This window comes from Anolis carolinensis, chromosome 3, assembly GCF_035594765.1.
Source record: "Anolis carolinensis isolate JA03-04 chromosome 3, rAnoCar3.1.pri, whole genome shotgun sequence".
NCBI classification, from domain to species: Eukaryota; Metazoa; Chordata; class Lepidosauria; order Squamata; family Dactyloidae; genus Anolis; species Anolis carolinensis.
The window spans coordinates 33,137,420-33,159,266 of record NC_085843.1 but is presented as its reverse complement, the minus strand read 5'-3'; the positions used below and the strand labels follow the sequence as shown (position 1 = coordinate 33,159,266).

The window sequence follows — 21,847 nt, the reverse complement described above, 5'->3', positions numbered from 1 at the left end:
TAGAGGGGGAGCATAACTTCCCTGGATCTAGACGCTATTCCCCTATTGATGCAGGCCAGAATCCCATTGGCTTTTTTAGCAGCCACATCACATTGTTGGCTCATGTTTAACTTGTTGTCCACAAGGACTCCAAGGTCTTTTTCGCACACACTGCTCATTATGAGAAAGCATGTTACACCATTAAAAAAAGAATATAGCCTTGTTTTGAACACAGTGAAATTGAGGTCTAAAAGGTTAAAATGGTTTTGCAAACTAAATCAACACTAGGGCTGGGGAAAATAATCTCATCTCACCACTGGATAAATAATAAATACTCTGCATTTGAGCACTGAAAGAGCTTCACATACATCTTCTGGTAATCCCTTGTTGCTGTTCCATATTGCAGATCCCCTCTATATAATTTTCCCTGTACTATATGAGGGAAAAATAAGTTGGGGCCGACAGAGCGAATGGCATGCTTAAAGACAGCCAGTGAATTTCATGGGAAAGACATGATTAAAATGAGACGTTACCCCAATCCACATCATTAATTGTTACCTCAGTTGCTCAGATTTCTTAATATTCTTCCTAAACACAACTTTTTAAAATGTGTTTATTTTAGCCATAGATTGTCAGTTTGCTCCTTATGGAATATGGTATACATGGCCCCTAATAAATACTGTTCTGAGTATTTACAATCTGCATGCTCCTTATGTTAATCCTGCTGTGCTAACTCCCGTGTATGTTAAAATTAGCTGTGACTCACTTTTTAACTTAGTTGTACTTCGTCATAGGATTTGATTTGGCTGTGGAAGGACAGTGTGATACTTAATCCTCTCCCCACTGACCCTCCTTACTCTTTTCCTCACTCTAAATTTCATTTCCTCCCCAATGGCTAAGTCTCATCCTGCTAGAGATGGACAAATTCTCCTTGGTGTAGTCTGAAACTGCTTGGCACAAGCTCTTTTGCTATATTGTATTGTCCTGGGCATGGCCCCATGTAAGCCGCCCCGAGTCCCCGTTGGGGAGATGGTGGCGGGATATAAATAAAGTTTTTTATTATTATTATTATTATTATTATTATTATTATTATTATGTCTCTCAAGCCAAGTTGATTTTTCCATATTCCAAATTCAAATGTAATCTCATTATACTTGCAGAAATGTTTTCAGGAATGTAATGGATCTGTCTGATTTTGCCAGTCCCTCCAGTTTGTCAAAAGCAGTTTGTGATAAAGATACATACTACTAGGCAAAAATGAACAAACAGGAGAAAAAGAAATTCCAGATTCATCACTTGTTTCAGTTTTTTTTCTTTGAAACAAAAGCCTAGTTTTCTATTTTAGGCAAAAGCTATGTTCAATTGTCTCTTAGGTTTTACTCTTGGCTTTTATAAAAATACATAATTTTGGCCGCAAAACCTGCTTTCTACTTATACAGAAGGTCAACTTATACACCAGTATATACGACAATCAGTCACAGCCAGATCTGACCAGATCTATCATATTAAAATTAGCCAACAATATGGCAATGAGTGCTTTCAAATGATAATGTCACCTTGCCTATGTCACGTAATTTTACTGAAGGCGACATTGTGATCCAGATATTGTTTTTCCCTTCACTTATGAGAAAAATCTTATTAAGGAAGAAAAGGCCAGAATACTAGTGAATTTTTCTCCCAGAAGCTGGAGAGAAACATGCATGATTAGGGCACAATGGGAAGAATAGTTCCTAGGGTAGAGGTATGAAATAGTAGGGGTGCCCCTTTCATTGCTTGCCATTTATTTCTTATTGCAGAAACATTTCATGTCCTGCAAAGCAAGTCCTTTCTCTCATCCTAAGATTTCACAAAGCTTACAAAGCAGGGATTAGTTCTCACCGACTAATCTGAGTTAATACGCAGAGGATCTAGCTGTAAGTCTCACATCTTACTGGCACTTGATCAATCTTCTTCAAAAACTGAAAGAATAGGGGCACCGATGCCATGCAAGAATGGGAAAGAGACAAACCTATCAAACTGTCAATCGCTGACACAGCTTTTCTGTTTTAAGAACTGTGGTTTGGAAATAATGAAGTCTAAGGAGCAAAAAGTGTCCAGAAAAACCAAGGTGGAGGGAAATGTAGCAAACTTCAGCAATTTTCCAGCTAGCTTTTGAAACTCTGGGCCAGGCTAAGTGGGTAAGGAGCACACAGATAGGTTTCTAGCTTGGTTATAAAGCTGATCAGAAAAAGTTAGAATTTATATGCCTATCATAAATAACTATATCAACTCAGAAGTAAATTTGCAACATACTACTTCTGTGTGGCAGGCAGTGAACAAAAAATTAAACTTACACACAGAACACAAAATAAGCTGCTAACACGTTGCCAAGAACCACCTGCTTCAGAGATTCTTAAAGGATATACATGAGTTATGAGGGGGCGAGAAAAGGAAGAAGACAGCATTACATACTCAGCTATTGATGTTCATAAGTACAGGCAGATCATAGCACTATATTTCTGAAGTGAGGACAGCCAATGGAAATTTGACTTTCAACTGACAGGGTATAGTAGTGAGTGGTAGTACTAGGAACCATCTGTGCAGAAGCACACAGAGAACAGCAATATTTCTGACTCTTGGCACTATTTTATTTATTTACTTTATTTATACCCCACCCTTCTCACTCTGAAGGGGGCTCAGAGAGGCTTAAAAGTAGGCAAAAATTTGATGCTGCATATATAAATACAGAATAAAAATATAAACGTGTATTAAAAACCATAAAGTTTTTAACTAAGGTCATCTAATTGCATTAATTTTAATTTATTTTTACCAACTGCCTATATCTCAGCAAAACGTTGGAGCATATAAGATATTAAAAATATACCACAATTGCTTTTACATAAAAAAAATCTGGTAATACTTACACAAAATGGAAGTAAATGAAGGAATGTAGTGGCGCAGAGAGCTGCATTAGGCGAGTCCAAGTCTTCTGTGCAAAATTCAGGGACTGGAGTGAGATGTGGCCCATTCCCTTTTTCCCAAATATAAAGTGCAATCTTCCAAAATATAATGTAAAATATGCAAAAATATTAATTAGCATTTAAATATGTTCCTATTATAAATATACACAAATACAGCAGAAACAGCTTGTATATAAATAGTAGATGGCAAAAAGATTAAGGTAAAACCTGCTATTTTGATGCACAAAAAATTCTCAAAATTCGAACTGAGATTATGTTAATAATGTGTTGTAGAAGGCTTTCATGATAGGAATCACTGGCTTGCTGTGAGTTTTCTGGGCTGTATGACCATGTTAATAATTCCATTATTATTAGACATAGAGTACTCTACTAAAAAACTACTTGTTCTTCTCCATGGAAAACTATAAATACATCTCTAATGATGAAAAAACTGATTACTAAATAATTTTTTCCAAGAGTTTTCTCAGAAATGCTTTTAAAAGTCTCAAATTGAGTATTTTTCTAAGAAAACAAAAAACAAATAAACTGGTAAAATAAAATCAAGGATAGAAGCTACTTTTCAAATTCTCCCAATTCATAATTTGGCCCCATCATTAACTGTTTCATATAAACCTAAATAATGTCTATGTCTGATGTATATAATGATTCATGAGACTGCACATATGTTCAGTGACTATTGTTTATTCCCAAATGTGGAACAACAAAACACACACTGAAAATAAGTTCAGATACAGATTGACACAAACAGATGGCTGTGAAGGTTAATAAATTTTCACACAGCTCTGCAGATACACACTGACATTCCTCCCTGTAGTTACTGTTAACGTTTGTCCATGTCTGGATAGATTTTTTAAAATATTGTTTTAAATTGTTAAAACAGTTATACATGATCTATGTTAAAATCATCTTTATTTTGACAACAAAGGCAAACTGTATAGCTATCTGGTGGAAAAATTTGAGGAGGAAGCCAGGAGTGCTGGCTCACAACCAACATAAGGAAATGTGGGTAGTTTGGGAACTGCTACGTGCCTTACAACAGCTGTGCCATGTTTGTTTCCATGACTCTGACTGCAGGAAGTTATACTTACAGCAAGTGCAAGCTGGTTGCCCTGCTGAAAAAGAAGGCACAGTATCTTAAGGCTTGTATATCCTTACTTCAGGTCATCAGGAAATATGATAATACAGGGCAGATTATCCTGGAACAGCAAGAGGGGTGCTTCCAAGAATGAGCAGAATTATCAAATACAAGATATAAGCACTGGGAGCTATGTGAAAGAGATAAAATAACTGAGGGAGTTATGACTGATCCCAGGGAAACTACATGGACAGTGATTCTGGAAAAACAGGCACAGACTTTAAAGATCTTGACGGTTGTGAAGAAAGAATCTGTGAAATGAAGGATTCCTACAATTTCCCAGAAGAGGAACAAACATGTGGTGATGCCAGCTCTCTTCTGATGTTGAAAGAGGCAGTAGGGTGTGGATGCGACAGGATGTCTCAAGAGGCATTACTGTCTTCCTGCTAAGAGGGACCAAGATGTGACAGAAAGCTTGCCAAAACTCATCAAAACCATTGCCCATAATCCCCATTCTTCTTATCCATGTGGGAATAAAAGATGCTATCAGATGCAGTGACTATTAATTTATTGCTAAGGAATCTTGTCTTAGGGAACAGTAATTATTTCATCATTCCTTCTTCTTGGAGACAATGATCCAGGAAAAGAGAGTGAAAGAATCAGAAGTAAATCACTTGTCATACAGGTGTCTTTGAGATAGAGCTGTCTTCTTGGACCATGGTCTGTGCTTTCCTGAAGGACATCTGCAAAGAGACAGGGTTTAACATCAAAGAATGGGAAAAGATATTTGAAACCTTATCAGGATGATCTTTTAACTGAATCCTGCAGGGTAAGGAGACAGTTACTGGGGACAATAGCATCAATGATTTATGGAAACAAGGGAAGTGGTAATGGGAACATGTCAATAAGGAATCTTGTCTTAGGGAACAGTAATTATTTCATCATTCCTTCTTCTTGGAGACAATGATCCAGGAAAAGAGAGTGAAAGAATCAGAAGTAAATCACTTGTCATACAGGTGTCTTTGAGATAGAGCTGTCTTCTTGGACCATGGTCTGTGCTTTCCTGAAGGACATCTGCAAAGAGACAGGGTTTAACATCAAAGAATGGGAAAAGATATTTGAAACCTTATCAGGATGATCTTTTAACTGAATCCTGCAGGGTAAGGAGACAGTTACTGGGGACAATAGCATCAATGATTTATGGAAACAAGGGAAGTGGTAATGGGAACATGTCAATAGACATTAAAACAATAATGAGAGTTTCAGATGTCTACACCAACACAAAGAGCATAGGAAATAAGCAAGATGAGCTTGTATTAACACAATAAGGGAACTTTGATCATGGTGGGATGGAATCCTCGATTGGAACACAGTAATTAAGGGGTATAACCCACTCACAAAAATTTGGCTAAATAGCAAGGGTGCAAGAAGTATCATTATCTATAAGGGTGTGTACACCTGCAGGAAGATCCATGACTGCTTGAGTATATTTGAGTGAATATTATAGGAGAGGGAAACAACAGTGATTTCGCTATGGGGTTGTCTTGCAGATCTCCAAGCTGAATGAATGATGTTTTTCTAGATCATATTATCAAACTTTCAAAATGGAAAGATATGGTAGTAATGGGAGACTACAACTATGGACACTGCTGACTTGGAGGCCTGGTTTTACAACGACAGCACTTCCATCCTGCATATGTGGTCTTTCCGCCACTAAGAGTGGCAGCAATAGCATAACAGATTGATGACAATCTTGGAATCAGTGTAATTTCAAAATGTTTCATGTTCATGTTTCATATTTTATAGTTTTTAATGGTTTAATTTATAGTCATATGTTATGTTTTTAGATGTGTAATGTGCTGTTTTACTATATGTGAAGCATTGAATTTTGCCACTTATTTGTGATGCACCGCTTTGAATTCCCCTAGGGGTGAGAAAAGTGGTATATAAATGCAATAAATAAATAAATCTTGGTATTTGATGGAAGGCAAATTCAAACATAAGCTCCAACAAACATATTGCTTGCTTTGTTGACAATTTTTCTCCTGAAAAGCCCTGTGAAAATCAGTCATCTCAGATTTAATTTTCATCAAAATTGAAAAACTGGCCACAGAGGTGAAAGTTGCATGGAAGCGACCTGGGATTTGTTATACAGAAGAAAGGGGTGGCCATATGTAGAAAAGCATATATATATAGACTCTAGGAAAACTAAAATGAGTAAACTTGAGAAAATAATGAGATCCTCTGGGCTGAAATACTGAAAGAGAAGGGAATTCATGAGGGATGAGAATTTCCTAAAGGTAAGATTTTGAAGGGAAGTTACAAACAAGTCCAATGAAAAAGAAAAGTGGGAAGTGTCCAAAGACCTAAAGGCTACTGCATAAGGAACATTTGTATCAGCTGAGACTTAGAGGGGGCATGTGTAAGAAATGGAAAAGGGGCACATTACCTAAGAAGAGTAAAACATGTAGCAGACAGATGTAAGAGAGAAGGGAAGGGTGTGATAAAGGTCAGAATGAGCTCAGGCTTGTAAGAGCTGTTAAAAATAACACAAAAGGAGGTTCGGCAAGAGAAGAACAATAACAGTAGCTTCACTATATGAAGAAACTGGAGAAATGTCATAAGAAAGAGGGAACAGGCTTGTTTTCTATTGCCCTGGAGACTAGGACTCAGAACAATGGGTTCAAATTACAGGAAAAGAGGTTCTAATTAAACATTAGGAAGAACCTCCTGACTGTAAGAGCTGTTCAACAGTGGAACTCACTGCCTCTGAGTGTGGTGGATGCTCCCTTTTTGGAGGCTTTTAAGAAGAGGCTGGATGGACATCTGTTAGGGGTACTTTGTTCTTTTTCTGCATGGCAGGGGGTTGGATTACATGGGTCTCTTCCAATTCTATGATTCTAAATGCTAAAAGGTGACAAAGAGAAGAAGAAACTACTCAACAAACACTCTTTGCCGACCTTCTCTCAAAAGGAAAACAATGTTGACTAGTGAAACAATAACACAGAGAGAGCTATAGTCCAAAACAGGTAAATAGATGATACAGGGACATCTACCTACTTTGAATAAACGGAAGTCCCTAGAGCTAGATGAAATGTACCCAAAGGCCCTAAGAAACTTGTAAATGTAATTTAATTCTCCATTGAATTTTTTTTAGCATTCTTGAGAATAGGTAATGACTCTGAGGACTGGAGATAGGTAACTGTTACCCCAGACTACTCGATTATCAGTGCCAGAAAAGATTTTAGAATGTATAATTAGTCAGTTGTGAGCAGGGAGAAAACAATGTAATAATAAAAAAGAGTGAGAATATTTTTTTCAAAAACAATCAATGACAGGCCAATGTTATTTGGCCAGGAGTTGGACTTGCTGATTCTTTCCATGCAAGTCCTTAGTTTATCAAACAATTTAGCTGCCTATTTCATGATAGTTTTATTGCCAATTATGCTGTTGTACAGATGTCCTTTAATCTTCTCCCTGTAAAAACACATTTTCACCCTTTAACAATAAAAAATAACTAGGGATTACAAAGAGCTTATAAAGCATACGGCTTCTTAAGGTTAGAAGCCAAGAGGAGTACATCAATTCAGGACTTCCATTGAAAACCAAGTGACATAAGAAAAGAAACTCTGAAAGGATTAACTTTATAGAAATCCACAATGGGCTCAGCATGTGTCATAAAAAGGGAAAAAAAAAATACACCTGAAAGATGGATTGTAACAGAATGCAGTTAAAAAATGAATCATATTCCACATGGAAAGGCACAGCAGCACTGAATGTGGTTGAGAGACACAGGAAAGAATAATGACCTGAGGCATCCGGTGCTTTTGAGTGCACAGGAACAAATTACAATTCCCTTCACTTTCAATAATACCAAGTATTACCATAAATTGACAAAGGAAATGGAAAATATAGTTACCTTTAAATGTATATCTCACTATTAATAAATATGGCTTGCACTGTGTAAATATGGATTTCCAACTGCCACTAGAAATCCCTTTGTCCCCAATCTGAACATTATTAAAGCAGATAAAAGTAGGAACACCTATACATGTACAGTCTGCCTATTTTTCAGGCATACTTTTCAAACTAACAATGAAATACCTAGCCATACACATTGAATTGAGGGTGCTGAAGACAGAATTCCCACTGTCCCACAGGCATCTAGCTGTTATTAGAAGGCAGAATTCAGAAAATGCTGAGTTTATGAAAAATAAAAATGCCCCATAATTACACTTTAAAAATACAGCAAGTGTCTTGCACTAACTGTGTACCAAATTATATCTTTTATCTTGTTTGGAGGTTCTAGCAGGGGAGTTGTAGGGGTGACAATGACATATAATGTACACACTCAGTTTTATTATATTTATTTATTGTATTGTTAGAAGTGTTTTGTTTAATATTTGTATAGAATGTAATCAGGTCTTTTCGAGCCTGGTTGTTTGGCTTTGTACTTTGATATGGCCTAAGGGCTAATCAATAAAATGTTCTTCTATATCTTTTATCTGTTATGGAACTACTTCAGCCATAGCATTGAAAAGTCACTTTTTTGCACTATAACCTCCAAAATCCTATAATAAACATGCCCATTGATCATGTTAATGGTGGGTTTAGAAAGTTGTAATCTAGTAATTTCCCAAGCTCTGGGATGATCAGTAATCACATCTTTTTCCATCTTCTCAGTTTTGCTACACAATTGATTTTGAATAACTAAAGTGAAGAATGCCTAGCTTCTGGTGAAGGGAGGGTCATGTGAAGTTGGGAAAACTAACATTAGTAATGATGTTTCTTAATTGCAATCCCACACTGCAATTCATGAAGAATCCTTTGCTCATGTGGAGGCCCCATGCATACAGCAGAGCTCCTGAAAACCCATGGATTAGTTGATAATCTACAAATGATAAATCAGCTTGTTAAAAGTCATTATACTGATGAAGTGGGCTGGAGTCTGTAAAACCTTATCTATACACATAATAAAAATGAAAATATGTATGTATGTGTATGGCTGGGGTATCCACTTACACAGACAGGCCCCCACTTTCACAAATAGCTATAGTTCCCACTACCCAGGAGACACCAATGGCCCTCCCTCCAATGGCATTGCAGGTTATAGAGAGCACTGTAAACATTTACAAGAGCCCTGCCAATGTCCTCCACAAACACTATATTGCCCATCAACCCAAGTGAAGGCTTTCATACGGGGACAATTTCATCCTAGATTTTCTGTTTTTACTCCACCACAAACATCCCAGTGTTTCTTACTCTCCCCGTTGGTGTGGGATTTGCATGACCACACTCACTGTCTCTCCCATAACCCTTTCCTATTCTTTTCTATAGCACAAAGCAAACAGAGGAATTGATCAGCAACTGAACATAGTAGAGAGGTTTGGGGAGAATTTACCATGCTTTGTAGGAGTGGTAGGTAGTGTGATGTAGAGTTCACCTGTAATCTAAGAGAACTCCGAACTCCATCAACGATGGACATGGAACTAACTTGGCACATAGCTCCATGACCAACAAAAAATACTGGAGGTCTTTGAAGAGATTTATAGGAGTTGTAGATCACCTTCGTAGAGACTATCAGTCCTGGAACCGCTCCATTTGTCTTCTCATTGGATTGGAAGACAGAACGCTAATGGAGGAATTGTTTTTGTATAGGCCCAAACTACAACAGTGGGGCATTACTCTCAGGAGGGTACTAGTAGACCCATTGATTCGCCCCTTGGACATCAGGCTGAATCTTGGTAGACAAGATCCCCCAGTTTTAGGCCATGTCTATGCTACCTCTCAGTCCCGCTCTCAGACATCATTAGTGCCTAGCCCCCTTCCCACGCTAGATGATGATCTGTTAGATGACTCCTTTCCTCCTACACCAGCGGAGATAGGCTCCTCCTTTAAACAATCAAGTATTGCTGGTGATTTCCTATCTCAGGACAGCTGACTATCCCCTTTAATAGGCAACCTCAATCAGTCAACTCTCCAGGGGGAAGAGGGTATATCGGGTCTCGTTTTCCCGCCAACAGAACTCTTTCCCTAGAGAACAAGAAGCGAAACCCAACTCTGTCCAGATGTGTGACTCCTTAGAATTTCCCAAGGGAAGCAGGCCTAATCAGCTTGATTTTTGGCAGCGATGCGTAAACTCCTCTGTTGGGCTTCTCTGACTCCCCTTTCTCTAGAATAAGATTCCTTTCTGGGAAACGGAGGGGAGTTCTGCCCAAGGCCTGTTTGGCTGAATTCTTGAGGGCAAACATCAACATCCTGCAGGTGAAGGGACTCCGGCTCTCGCTGAACCGGCGAAAACCCCATGTTTTCCTCTTCGTCTGCCACAATAGTACTAGGAACAGGACTACAAGGCCCATGAGGCATCACAACCGTCCACCCCGCGACCCAGCAGTCTCTCTGTCCGAGCTAGCAGAAGTGGTCTCCAATTCGGCCCTGGTCTCCCAACAACTCATAGTTTTGGGGGACTTTAATATTCATGCCGAGACCACTTTGACAGGTGCAGCTCAGGATTTCATGGTTGCCATGACGACCATGGGGCTGACTCAAGGGCCCACACATCAGGCGGGACACACGTTGGACCTGGTTTTTATTGTGGACGGTGGGACAGTCAGAGTGGAAGAGCAAAATATTCTTCCATTGTCATGGTCTGACCATCATCTGATCTGTTTAAGTTTCGCTGTGGCTTCTAACCTCCGCAGGGGTGGTGGACCCATTAAGATGGTCCGCCCCAGGAGGCTGATGGATCCGGATGGACTCCTGAGGTCTCTTGGGGATCTTCCTGTTCTGGAGACTGGCGATCCTGTTGATGTCCTGGCTGATCGTTTTAACAGCGAGTTGGCAAGGGCACTTGACACGATCGCTCCCGAACGTCCCCTTTCGCTGCGTAGAGTCACGTCGACTCCTTGGTTCACTGAGGAGCTGGCCGTGATGAAGCGTGCGAGGAGGGGACTAGAGTGCATCTGGAGGAAATCTCGGGATGTGTCTGACCAAGCACGGGCTAAAGCCGCTATTAAGGCTTACTCCGTGGCTCTGCGAGCAGCCAGGAAAGCTTTCACGACTGCCCGCATAGCGTCTGCGGCCAACAGGCCATTGGAGTTGTTCTGAGTTGTTGGGGAGCTCCTGCGGCCCCCTGAGACCTGGGGGCTTCCTGATGACTTGGCAACTAGGTGCAGCGATTTTGCGCACCACTTTGCAGGCAAAGTTGCTCAGATACGCCATGAGTTGGACTCCAGCTTAATTGTAGTTCCAGCGGAGGTAACCACGGCACCTGTCTGTCCGATTTTGTGGGATTCTTTCCAGCTTGTTCTTCCTGATGACGTGGAGGGGATTCTTGGGTCTGTGAGGGCGACCACTTGTGCTCTGGATCCTTGTCCCTCTTGGCTGGTTAAGCAGGCCAAAGAGGGGTTGTTGGATTGGTTTGTGGCTATAATAAATGCCTCCCTGGGTCAGGGGTCAGTTCCATCCTGCTTCAAGCAGGCAGTAGTAAAACCGCTACTAAAAAAGACCTTGTTAGACCCATCTGTATGTAACAACTACAGACCAATTTCCAACCTCCCGTTTTTGGGCAAGGTTCTGGAGCAGGTGGTTGCCACGCAGCTCCAGGAGTTCCTCGATGACACTGATTTTCTGGACCGCTCGCAGTCTGGCTTCAGGCCTGGGCACAGCACTGAGACGACTTTGGTCGCCTTGGTGGATGACCTCCACAGGGAACTGGACAGGGGGAGTGTGACCCTGCTGGTTCTCTTGGACATCTCAGCGGCTTTCGATACCATCGACCATGGTATCCTTCTGGGGAGGCTCTCCAGGATGGGACTCGGTGGCACTGTTTTGCAGTGGCTCCAGTCCTTCCTGGAGGGCCGTTCCCAGATGGTGAAGCTGGGGGACACCTGCTCGGACCCCTGGCCTTTGACCTGTGGGGTCCCGCAAGGGTCTATTTTATCCCCCATGCTTTTTAACATCTACATGAAACCGCTGGGAGAGGTCATCCGGAGTTTTGGAGGGTGTTGCCATCTCTACGCAGATGACACACAAATCCACTACTCGTTCCCATCTGACTCCAAGGAAGCCCCTCGGATGCTGAACCAGTGCCTGGCCGCTGTGGCGGACTGGATGAGGAGGAACAAGCTGAGGATCAATCCTGACAAGACAGAGGCCCTCCTGGTCAGTCGCTCGTCGGATCGGGGTATTGGGTGGCAACCTGTGCTGGACGGGGTTGCACTCCCCCTGAAATCACAGGTCCGCCGTTTGGGAGTCCTCCTGGATTCAGCGTTGACGCTTGAAGCGCAGGTGTCGGCGGTGGTCGGGAGGGCTTTTGCACAACTCAAACTTGTGCGCCAACTGCGACCATACCTCGTGAAGTCTGACTTGACCACGGTGGTGCATGCCTTAGTTACCTCTAGACTGGACTACTGTAATGCGCTCTACGTGGGGCTTCCCTTGAAGACGGCCCGGAAGTTACAGTTGGTCCAACGCTCGGCCGCCAGACTAATAACGGGGGCGAGTTACAGGGAGAGATCTACTCCCCTGTTTAAAGAGCTCCACTGGCTGCCGTTCATCTTCCGGTCCCAATTCAAGGTGCAGACCATCATTTATAAAGCCCTAAACGGTTTGGGACCTGCCTACCTTCGTGACCGTATCTCCTACCATAAACCTGCCCGACCTCTCCGATCATCAGGGGAGGCCCTCCTGTTGCCACTACCTATATCTCAGGCCCGCCTTGTAGGAACAAGGGAGAGGGCCTTTTCTGCTGTGGCCCCTCGCTTGTGGAACTCGCTGCCCATTGAAATCAGGCAAGCCCCCACCCTTTTAGCCTTCAGGAAAGATTTAAAAACATGGCTCTTCCGGTGTGCTTTCGGAGAGTAAATGTTCTATGCTACTCCCCCCAATATTTATCCTCTAGACTGGTTCACTATCTGATGTCCCGTCCCTCGAGGTTTTTATTCTGATCCCTTTCTCACCCAGAGTTTTTAATTTTTAATCTAGTTTTTAAATGTAGTGTTCATGCGGCCCGCTCTTGTTATATTGCTGTTTTGATCTTATGTTGTACTGTTTATTTTATGTATTGTATTATTTAATTGCATTATGTTATGGTTATATTGTATTGTCCTGGGCATGGCCCCATGTAAGCCGCCCCGAGTCCCCATTGGGGAGATGGTGGCGGGGTATAAATAAAGTTTTATTATTATTATTATTACCTTCATCCAGAGCGTACTATGAACCCAAACAATCATGAATATGGACCAAACTTGGCATGCATACTCGATATGCCCACATTTGAATACTGATGGGTTTTGAGGGGAATTGGCATAGACATTTTGGAGTTGTAGGTACTGGGATTTATAGTTCACCAGCAATCAATGAGCACTCTAGAGATCCACCAAAGATGGAATTGGACCAAACTTGGCACACAGCCACCATGACCAGCAAAAAATACTGGAGGTCTTTGGGAAAATTCACCTTGATTTGGTGGAGTTGTAGTTCACCTATATCCAGAGAGCACTGTGAACCCAAACATCAATGGACCTGGACCAAACTTGGCACACATGCCTGATATGCCGAAATTTGATTGCTGGAGGGGTTTGGGTGGAACTGACCTTCCTTTCTGGGAGTTGTAGTTTACTCACAACCAGGAAAACTGTGACCTCCACCGATGATGGACCTGGTCCAAACTTGGTATGCAGAACCCCCATGACTAACTCAACCTACTGGAGGAGTTTGAGGTGACTGACTCACCTCAGTGGGAGTTGTAGTTTATCCTACAGCCAGAGAGCACACTGAACCCCACCGATGACGCATCTAGAGCAAACTTGCCCAACATAACAAACTTTAAGTACTGATGTAATTTCTCAGGGTTAACCTGGCATGATCTGAGTTGTAGTTCATCCACAATCTTATGCATTGTGTACAATTAAAAATTTGACTTTTTCAAATAACCCGGGCAACTCCGGGTACCCAAACTAGTGGTAAATAAAATGGTCTTTAAATTGTTTGTCACAAGGCTCTGCTAATTCTCCTGCTACAGTCTAACACAGCTATCGCCTCTTGAATCATATGGCCCTTGAACTGTTGAAAAGATTTAATAAATAACACTTTAAGCAAAAAAGGGTTAGGGATTGGCATCCTACAGTGAAAATCATATACGGAATGTACAATATTTATTTTTAAATGAGTAATTATGAGTGGCCATAAGTCTTGAAATATTGCATGAATTTGTGGGAATGTTTTGAACATACAATGTATGATGTTTTATTTGTTACGTTATTAAAACTGAATCTCAGAGGAAATAAATAATATAAACTATATGAGGCTTATTCAAGTACAACTATCACACTAACTTTGTGGTAGTTTGATCTGGATTAGATTTTTGTTGTGGACTGCTAGTTTAAAAAGCTTCTACATACATTTGAATTAAAGTGCAATAAAAAGAACCATGCTAGTAGGCTAATTCCATACAACCAAGAATGCTTCAGGCATTTCTGATACATGTGGTCCATGGACTTTGAAGCTAAGTGAGATATCACAAATTAGAAGTAATATAGGCATAGGTTTTAAGTAACTGTGCAAAAAAAAGTTGTTAGTAGGTTTGTATAATCACGCCATACTTATAAGTAGCTTTCTGTGTCCTATCCCTTATCTCCTATATATTCTAATTTTTTATCAATAGATTCTTCACAAATAGGACCTGCCTCAAAAAAATTAACAATGCCTCAGAATTCCCACCAACTCCCAGCCAAACACTTTTTAAAAATTCTCTCTATGAAAATCATCATTTTGTGCTGAATGAACATATCCAGCTCTCATAGAGCCATTTAAGTTTTCTCCAGCATTTTCCCCTCCTTAAAATATTTTCCTCTCTTGTGTATACATTATCATTTTGACTATAAAAGAAATGGCAGAGAATGTGTTAATTATTAATGCATATAATGATACTAATCCCTCACTTTCAATATGCCAATTTATGAATAAAGGAATTAGACATTAAGATAAGAAGTTGAGAAAGTAAAGCAAGTTTCCAGGAGTAACTAAAAAGGACTTACCTCATACTTTAAATCTATTGTGAAATCTGACTTTAAAGGCTCATTTTTCAGTCTCTTTGCAAGCCTGTGCAAAAAAGATAGTATAAATGTAAAAATTAAATTGAGATTAAAAAAATACCAAGAGGCCATACCTAGTAGCATAATAATTTTGTAGCTACATCCTAGAATGTAAGGTGCAACCTATACATCTACAACCTATAAATTATGGAGATTATTTCCTCCCAAATAACCCAGTCCTTCTCTGGCAATCCAGTTTCATTGTTTACTGGGGAACTATTAAACAAGCAGAATGAGAACTAAAATGTACACTGAACAATCCCACAATTAATATGACTAAACATTCTGTCAAAATGTTTAGTCTATTTCTGTCAAAATGTTAGTATATTATTATGTTGGTTGTGTGGCAATCTTGAGGGCAAAGTATTTGTTTCCATTGTAGCTTCATGCACCATCTGTGTGATGTTATACTATGGTACGAATTTGGAGGAATCTTCAGAAAAGAGTCTGACAAATCTGCTAAGTACAAGAGTATGGCTGTTCATGTTGACCTTCTGTCATTATTGATAAAAGCTCCAGTGCAGATGCCCAGAGCTCAGTCTAGTCAAATTATGTAGAATCTGGGTTGCTGTGAGTTTTTTGAGCTGTATGGCCATGTTCCAGTAGCATTCTCTTCTGGCAAGCATCTTCAGAAGTATGTTCAGAGGTCTTTTCGAAATGAGGTAAGTGGAGTGTGCATGTATCCATGGGAACGTCCAGGGTGGGAGAAAGAACACTTGTCTGTTTGAAGCAAGTGTGTAGAATCTAGTTCAATGGATGAGGCCTGAGCGGATCATCCATAGGAGCCCATCTTATCCCCATACTTTTTACCATCTATATAAATTCACACCTATAGAAGTATGATGATAATCAGATCTCCCTGTTATCTGAATCAAGCAAGGCTGTGCAGGTATACAAATAGTGTCTAGACTCAATCGTGGGCTAGCTGAGAACCAGTAAAGTTGAATCTCAACGAAAGACTGAGGCATTGGGAGGATGTGGTTCTGTTTTCTTTTGGAACTGGATATAAAGCCTGTTCGAGAAGTTTTTCCTCTGAAAAAGCAGACATATATCTTGCTGGTACACATTGATCCAGTTTTGCCAATTAATCTGGGCAATTTCGGTGCTATTATTAGTTTCAACGATTTTCCCTAGCTACAACCATTCCTAGACAGGCAGTTTGGCTACAGAGTGTTATTATTCTCTAGCGTTTTCCCTGCTGACTTACTGCTGACTTACTGCAATACTTTGTATATAAAACTATCTTAAAGATGACCTGGTAGTTTCATCTACTACGGAATATGAGAATTGGTATAACTAGAAATATAACTGATATAGCCAAGTAGAATCACATTAAAGTGACTCTAAATAACTCACTTTAAAATTTAATTCACAGTACTGATGCTATTTTAAAGGCATAAATGGCACAGGATCCAAATATGTGTCCATTAGCTTTAGTCTGAAAAACATTTAACAAATGTTTTAGTACACACATTTAGAAAACGCCATAAAATGGGAGTTCTTACTTTTTTACAAGTGGAATACTTAATGCCCAACCAGCAGCAAAATCTGGAAATTTAAAAACAGTAGGGTTTTCTGCAAAGGCATAGTGGTGAATTATTGTAGATTCATCATCATGTAGTGCTTTACCTAAAAACAATTCCTGCAGGAGAAAATAGGTAGAATTTAACATGTCTTGTATATAAATCAACTAAGCTGGGCTGTCAAACACATGACCAGAAAGACTTTTAGCTCTTTTAAAGGATCTCTTATAACCCAAAGAATCTCAAAAGGCTCTTGTCTGTGGGTATGCAAGCATGCTGGTGTATACTGACAAAAGACAAGCATAATTATGGGCAGCATTCTCTTAGAGACATGACATATACACCTGTAAATGTCCCTTACGAGTGCAGATGTACTTTTTTGGGAGGGTGATGTGAGTATTGATATGTCACAGTGCTCACAACAGGTTTTCTACAGTCAGAATCTGTCTTCACCTAATAGTCAGCAAAGGAACTGTGATTGAGGGACTGTAAACTAGTGCACTGCTTGTTTATAACATTACTGAAGGACTGTACCATACAACAGCATGTGGTTACCCAATGTGGTAACTTATGGTGTCTTTCTATTTGTGTAGTTAACAGCTGTTGAAGGAAACTAATGGAGATACATTTAGATGGTCCAAAGTGGTAATTGCTAAGCCACTTAGGCACAATATTTTGTCCCACAACTGAATTCAAGTATTGCCAAGGTGTCTGCTTGTTTATTTTTGCATTGTAGCCAGAGCAGTGCTAGATTGTGTGAATTGCTAAAAAGATCTCTCCTTTTCACTGATATTTTGATACCTTCAGATAATTCTACAAATTTAACTAGGCAAGAGTTTGATTATCCCAAAATTATCTTATTCAGCAAGAATGGCAGCATATATATATCCAAGAAAGTTAGGAAGGGGGGGAGGGAGGTTGATTGTTGTCTTATATATTTTGATATATTGTCAATCAAATTTTTCAACATCTAGATTTAGGTTGAGAATCTGTAATTTCTCAGATGATTTAAATAACGTGATAAAGTAATGATATCTTTACATAAGATTTATTCTTATTATTTCTGAGAGGATCTTTAATATTGTATCAAGACAGAGTGATAAGGCTTTTATGATGCTGTAACCAAACTAAAGCTATAATGTAATGAAAGTTTCCTTGACATCTATCTTTACCTTCAATTATTTAGGGAGATCAAAACCCACAGGGCTTTCTGTACTAAGCAAGGCATTCTTTATATTCATATGTGTATGAGCACTATAAAATGTCATTTATATACAGGAACCCACTTATTATTTTAAAATTCACCTTAGACTTGTCATATCTTCCAAGTGTCTTCAATAGTTTTATAATATGTATTCTTGTATCTTCTTCACAGAAAAAAATCCATGAGGAGTTTCTGCTATATGTAACAGAAAACCTGGCAGGAGTAAGAGTTGATAATATTGAAGGAATTATGCCTCACAAATAAAAAATAGGGGACATTTAAATAATAATTTGATCTGATGTTACCAGCAATAAAATGGGGGCTAATTCATACAGCCAAAAAAAATTGTTGTCCTACATAGATCTGTTAAGCCATGCTTTTCTATAACATGCATAGAATTAGTATTCTTCTCTTCCTCCAGGTTTTCACACCAAGTTGACCTCTTCTAAAATTTACAGTTTCATTTATAAATGGATTACATTTACCCAGGTATCCAAACTTGAGCAATTGTTAATTTGTATTTCTGAGCAACTCAAGATCTGAAATCATAGTTTGATAGTGGTTTATAATCATTAATCATATCTAATCTAACCAAGAATCATTCAAGTTTGGATGCAAGAAGGAAATGTTTCCCAATATTTTGGGGAAGCATTTCACAATAATTCAACTCAATCCATTTCAAGATGAAGAAAGCTTATCCATCACATTAATAAAGATTATTCAGAAATGTGTTGGCCAGGTAAATGACCTACTCTTTTTTCTTCATAAACACATTCTATTCATGCATTAGCCCTTACAATCTAAATGAAATTTATTGTATTTTGCCCATAAGCTTCTTTATTGACTACACTATTTTCTACCTCTGACTTATTATCCCCCCTCCACAAAAACGCTGCTATCTTAATTACTTTGTGAATTACGTATTCAACTATAAGTCACTTTGGATAGCTGATAGAGCTGGAAAACAGGACAAAACACTAACATTTAAATTAATAAATCAAATTCTTTGACATTAGGAGGATGTAACAAGTATGTGCCATCTTAAAAAAAACTCTGAGATCATAAATATTCACACACAATACTTTATGTGAAAAACTGAAATAGGTTGTAGATAAGTATTCCTATTTGCATTGGTTTTACTATAGATTATAATGTCAAGGATGCTTTGTTAGGTAAGCTTAAGCATATTTAACAAAGTAACCTCTTCTGACCCAATCCTGCCAAAACTGACAGAAGCATCATTCACCTGTGCTCTGATTTCCATCTGAATGGATTTTCTTCCCCTGCAGCTGATATCCAGTATATCAGATGGATGGAAGTAGGAGGAGTTACAGCTGGGGCAGTAATTTATTTATTTATAATTATATTTCTACCCCACTTTATCTCTCTCAGAGGAGACTCAAAGAGGATTGACATAAAAGTATTAGCATACAATTTAAAATATACAAATATGCAAACATTAAAACAGAATTAAATATAAACAGTATTTAAAAATCACAGTTAAATCCATTATGATTTTCATAATTATGACAAAATAGCGATCCTGAATACAGAATAGTTACTTTACTCATCTGTAATAATTCCACATTCACAATTGCTACATACAATTGTGATTCCATTTCCACAATCTTAACTCCCCCATCTTTACTGGGCATCAGCTGTATGGGAGAAGGGAGGTACATTCTGCCAGCAATCAGATCATGGGTGAATTATATTTTATCAGGTTTTCCATGTGGAGGAGTAGACGGTGATTGAGCCAGGAGAGGTTATTTAGTTAAACATACTTACTTAAGTAGCTGATGTACATTGATCTCTAGCCTTTTTTTCTACTTTTCACATATATCTAAAACTGGCCTAAATAGCTGCCCCATAATTCAAACTCACTTACTCATGCATTAAAGGCAGAATTGTCCATGCACCCTCATTGTTCATCTGATGAATAAGCAGAATAGCGGGCATCTCCTTTAAGAAAAAAACATTGTAATAATTACATATTAATAATATAACAGTAGAAAATTGCCTTGCTAAAACTATTGACCCTGTTGATTTCTTTGTCATAATTTGTTTCTGAAGAACTTTTAAAATTAAACAAAAACAACTTAATCATATTTTGTAACAGCATCAATATAATTCAAACAAGCAACCAAGTTTTCACATTAACCTTTTTATCAAATAAGCCTTTCAATTCAATTTCAAATTAATTGGTACCTAGAATCAACAGCATGAGGAAAAAATTCAGAAGGTGGTTAAGATGCAAAATATAAGGCAAACAAGTTATCCAAACAAGATCTAGCTTTTAGTCTCAAAGAATATACTTCTGAATTGTTTAGGTCCATCAGGATTGGTATCAGAAGTTATTTAAGGTCCTTCAACTAGATTGTTCTTTAATCTACCATTTAAATTAGGGACACTTGAAATGCTACCAAAGTATGCTTAATGAAAACTAAAATAACATGATCAAAATGAGAATAAATTCAGTAAAAAAGATTATTTTTAATAACCTATTTTGTTGTTGTTCTGCTGACAAGTTGACTTTGATGTAAAGTGACCCTATGAATGAGAGTTCCAAGTCAGTTCATTTTTAACACCTGGCTTTGGCTTCCTTGACTGAGTCCATCTGGAATGCAGTCTTTATCTTTTCCTACAGTCTTCTATCTTACCAAACATTACTGTCTTTTCTAGTGAGGTGCCTCTTCTCATATGACTAAAGTACAGTAGCCCAATTTTAATCATTTTGGTTTCTAGGCAGAGTTCAGGCTTGATCTGCTCTAGGACCTATTTGCTTGTTCTTTAAGTGGCACACAGTATCTGTATCACTACATAAAAACAGCATCATTTTATATTATCTTAAAGGAAAAGAATACTAAGCAAACACATAATCCTGGTACCCTCAAGAGCTGTGTAGCTGAATGCAAGTAGATAGGCTAGGTAAAGTATATTTTATTCAGTCACCTTCTGAAATACTAGAAGGGCCAGGCTGTGACATAGCTGATTAGTAGCCAGCTGCAATAAATCACTACTGGCTGAGAGGTCATGAGTTCAAAGCCAGCCCAGGTCGGATTGAGCTCCCAACCATTAATAGCCTAGATCACCATTGACCTAAGCCGCTTGAAAGACAATTGCATCTGTCAAGTAGAAAATTTAGGTACCACTTTATGCCGGGAGGCTAATTTAACTAATTTACAACACCATAAAAACTTTCAGCAGCATGAGGAAAGGAATGAGGAAGTACTCCATCAAAGACTCGGTGTCACAAGTGGACACTGAAGCGGCAGCTTCCCCTGTGGCCGGAATCGAGCATACCCTCATGAAGCCGGAAGTTGGAAAATGTGAAATTGCCTCTGTGTCTGCCTATATGTCGTATGTCTAATGGCACTAAATGTTTGCCAAGTATATGTGTGCATTATAATCCGCTCTGAGTCCCCTTCGGGGTGAGAAGGGCGGAATATAAATACTGTAAATAAACAAACAAATAGAATAAAGTATAGACCAGTGGTTCTCAACTTGTGGGTCCCCAGAAGTTTGGGCCTTCAACTCCCAGAAATCCTAACAGCTGGCAAACTGGCTGGGATTTCTGGGAGTTGTAGGCCAAAACACCTGGGGATCCACAGGTTGGGAACCACTAATATAGACCATCTTTTTTCAAATCCTGTGAAAATCTGAAGATTCAGTTAATGCAATCTTAGTCATGGGACTGGACCTCTCATATCTGGAAGAGACAATTAGCAAGTATCTTTTGATGAAACTAGGAATGGGAATAAGCTCAGTTCAAAGTGGACATTTGCTTTTAAAACACCACAGTGCTTGTAGTTTTCATTAAAGCCACTGATGGGCTATATTTACTCAAATTATTTGCGTGATTACTGAGATAACCTCAGGCTGTCTTCCAAATGAGTCAACCTTCCATAAAGAGATCAGTGGCAATCACGAAAAGACATTTGGATTGGAATGCCTCCCTTGGGAAACTCATCCAGCATATATAAAGTTGCCATAGCCAGTGCCATAGCCAC

The 21,847-nt window shown here is 39.2% G+C and overlaps 1 protein-coding gene across 2 annotated transcripts in view; it reads right to left on the bottom strand.

Moving 5' to 3' along the window:
• The window catches only part of b3glct (beta 3-glucosyltransferase), a 123,949-nt gene that overhangs the window by 40,172 nt on the left and 61,930 nt on the right, over positions 1-21,847 (bottom strand). For both annotated transcript variants that reach the window (XM_008107926.2, XM_062974700.1), the window contains exons 5-9: positions 19,726-19,799; positions 17,939-18,050; positions 16,616-16,752; positions 15,054-15,117; positions 2,883-3,014 (exon numbers count right to left, since the gene is read on the bottom strand). In XM_008107926.2, coding sequence (XP_008106133.2) covers positions 2,883-3,014; positions 15,054-15,117; positions 16,616-16,752; positions 17,939-18,050; positions 19,726-19,799 — 519 coding nt within the window. The remainder of the gene's footprint in view (positions 1-2,882; positions 3,015-15,053; positions 15,118-16,615; positions 16,753-17,938; positions 18,051-19,725; positions 19,800-21,847) is intronic.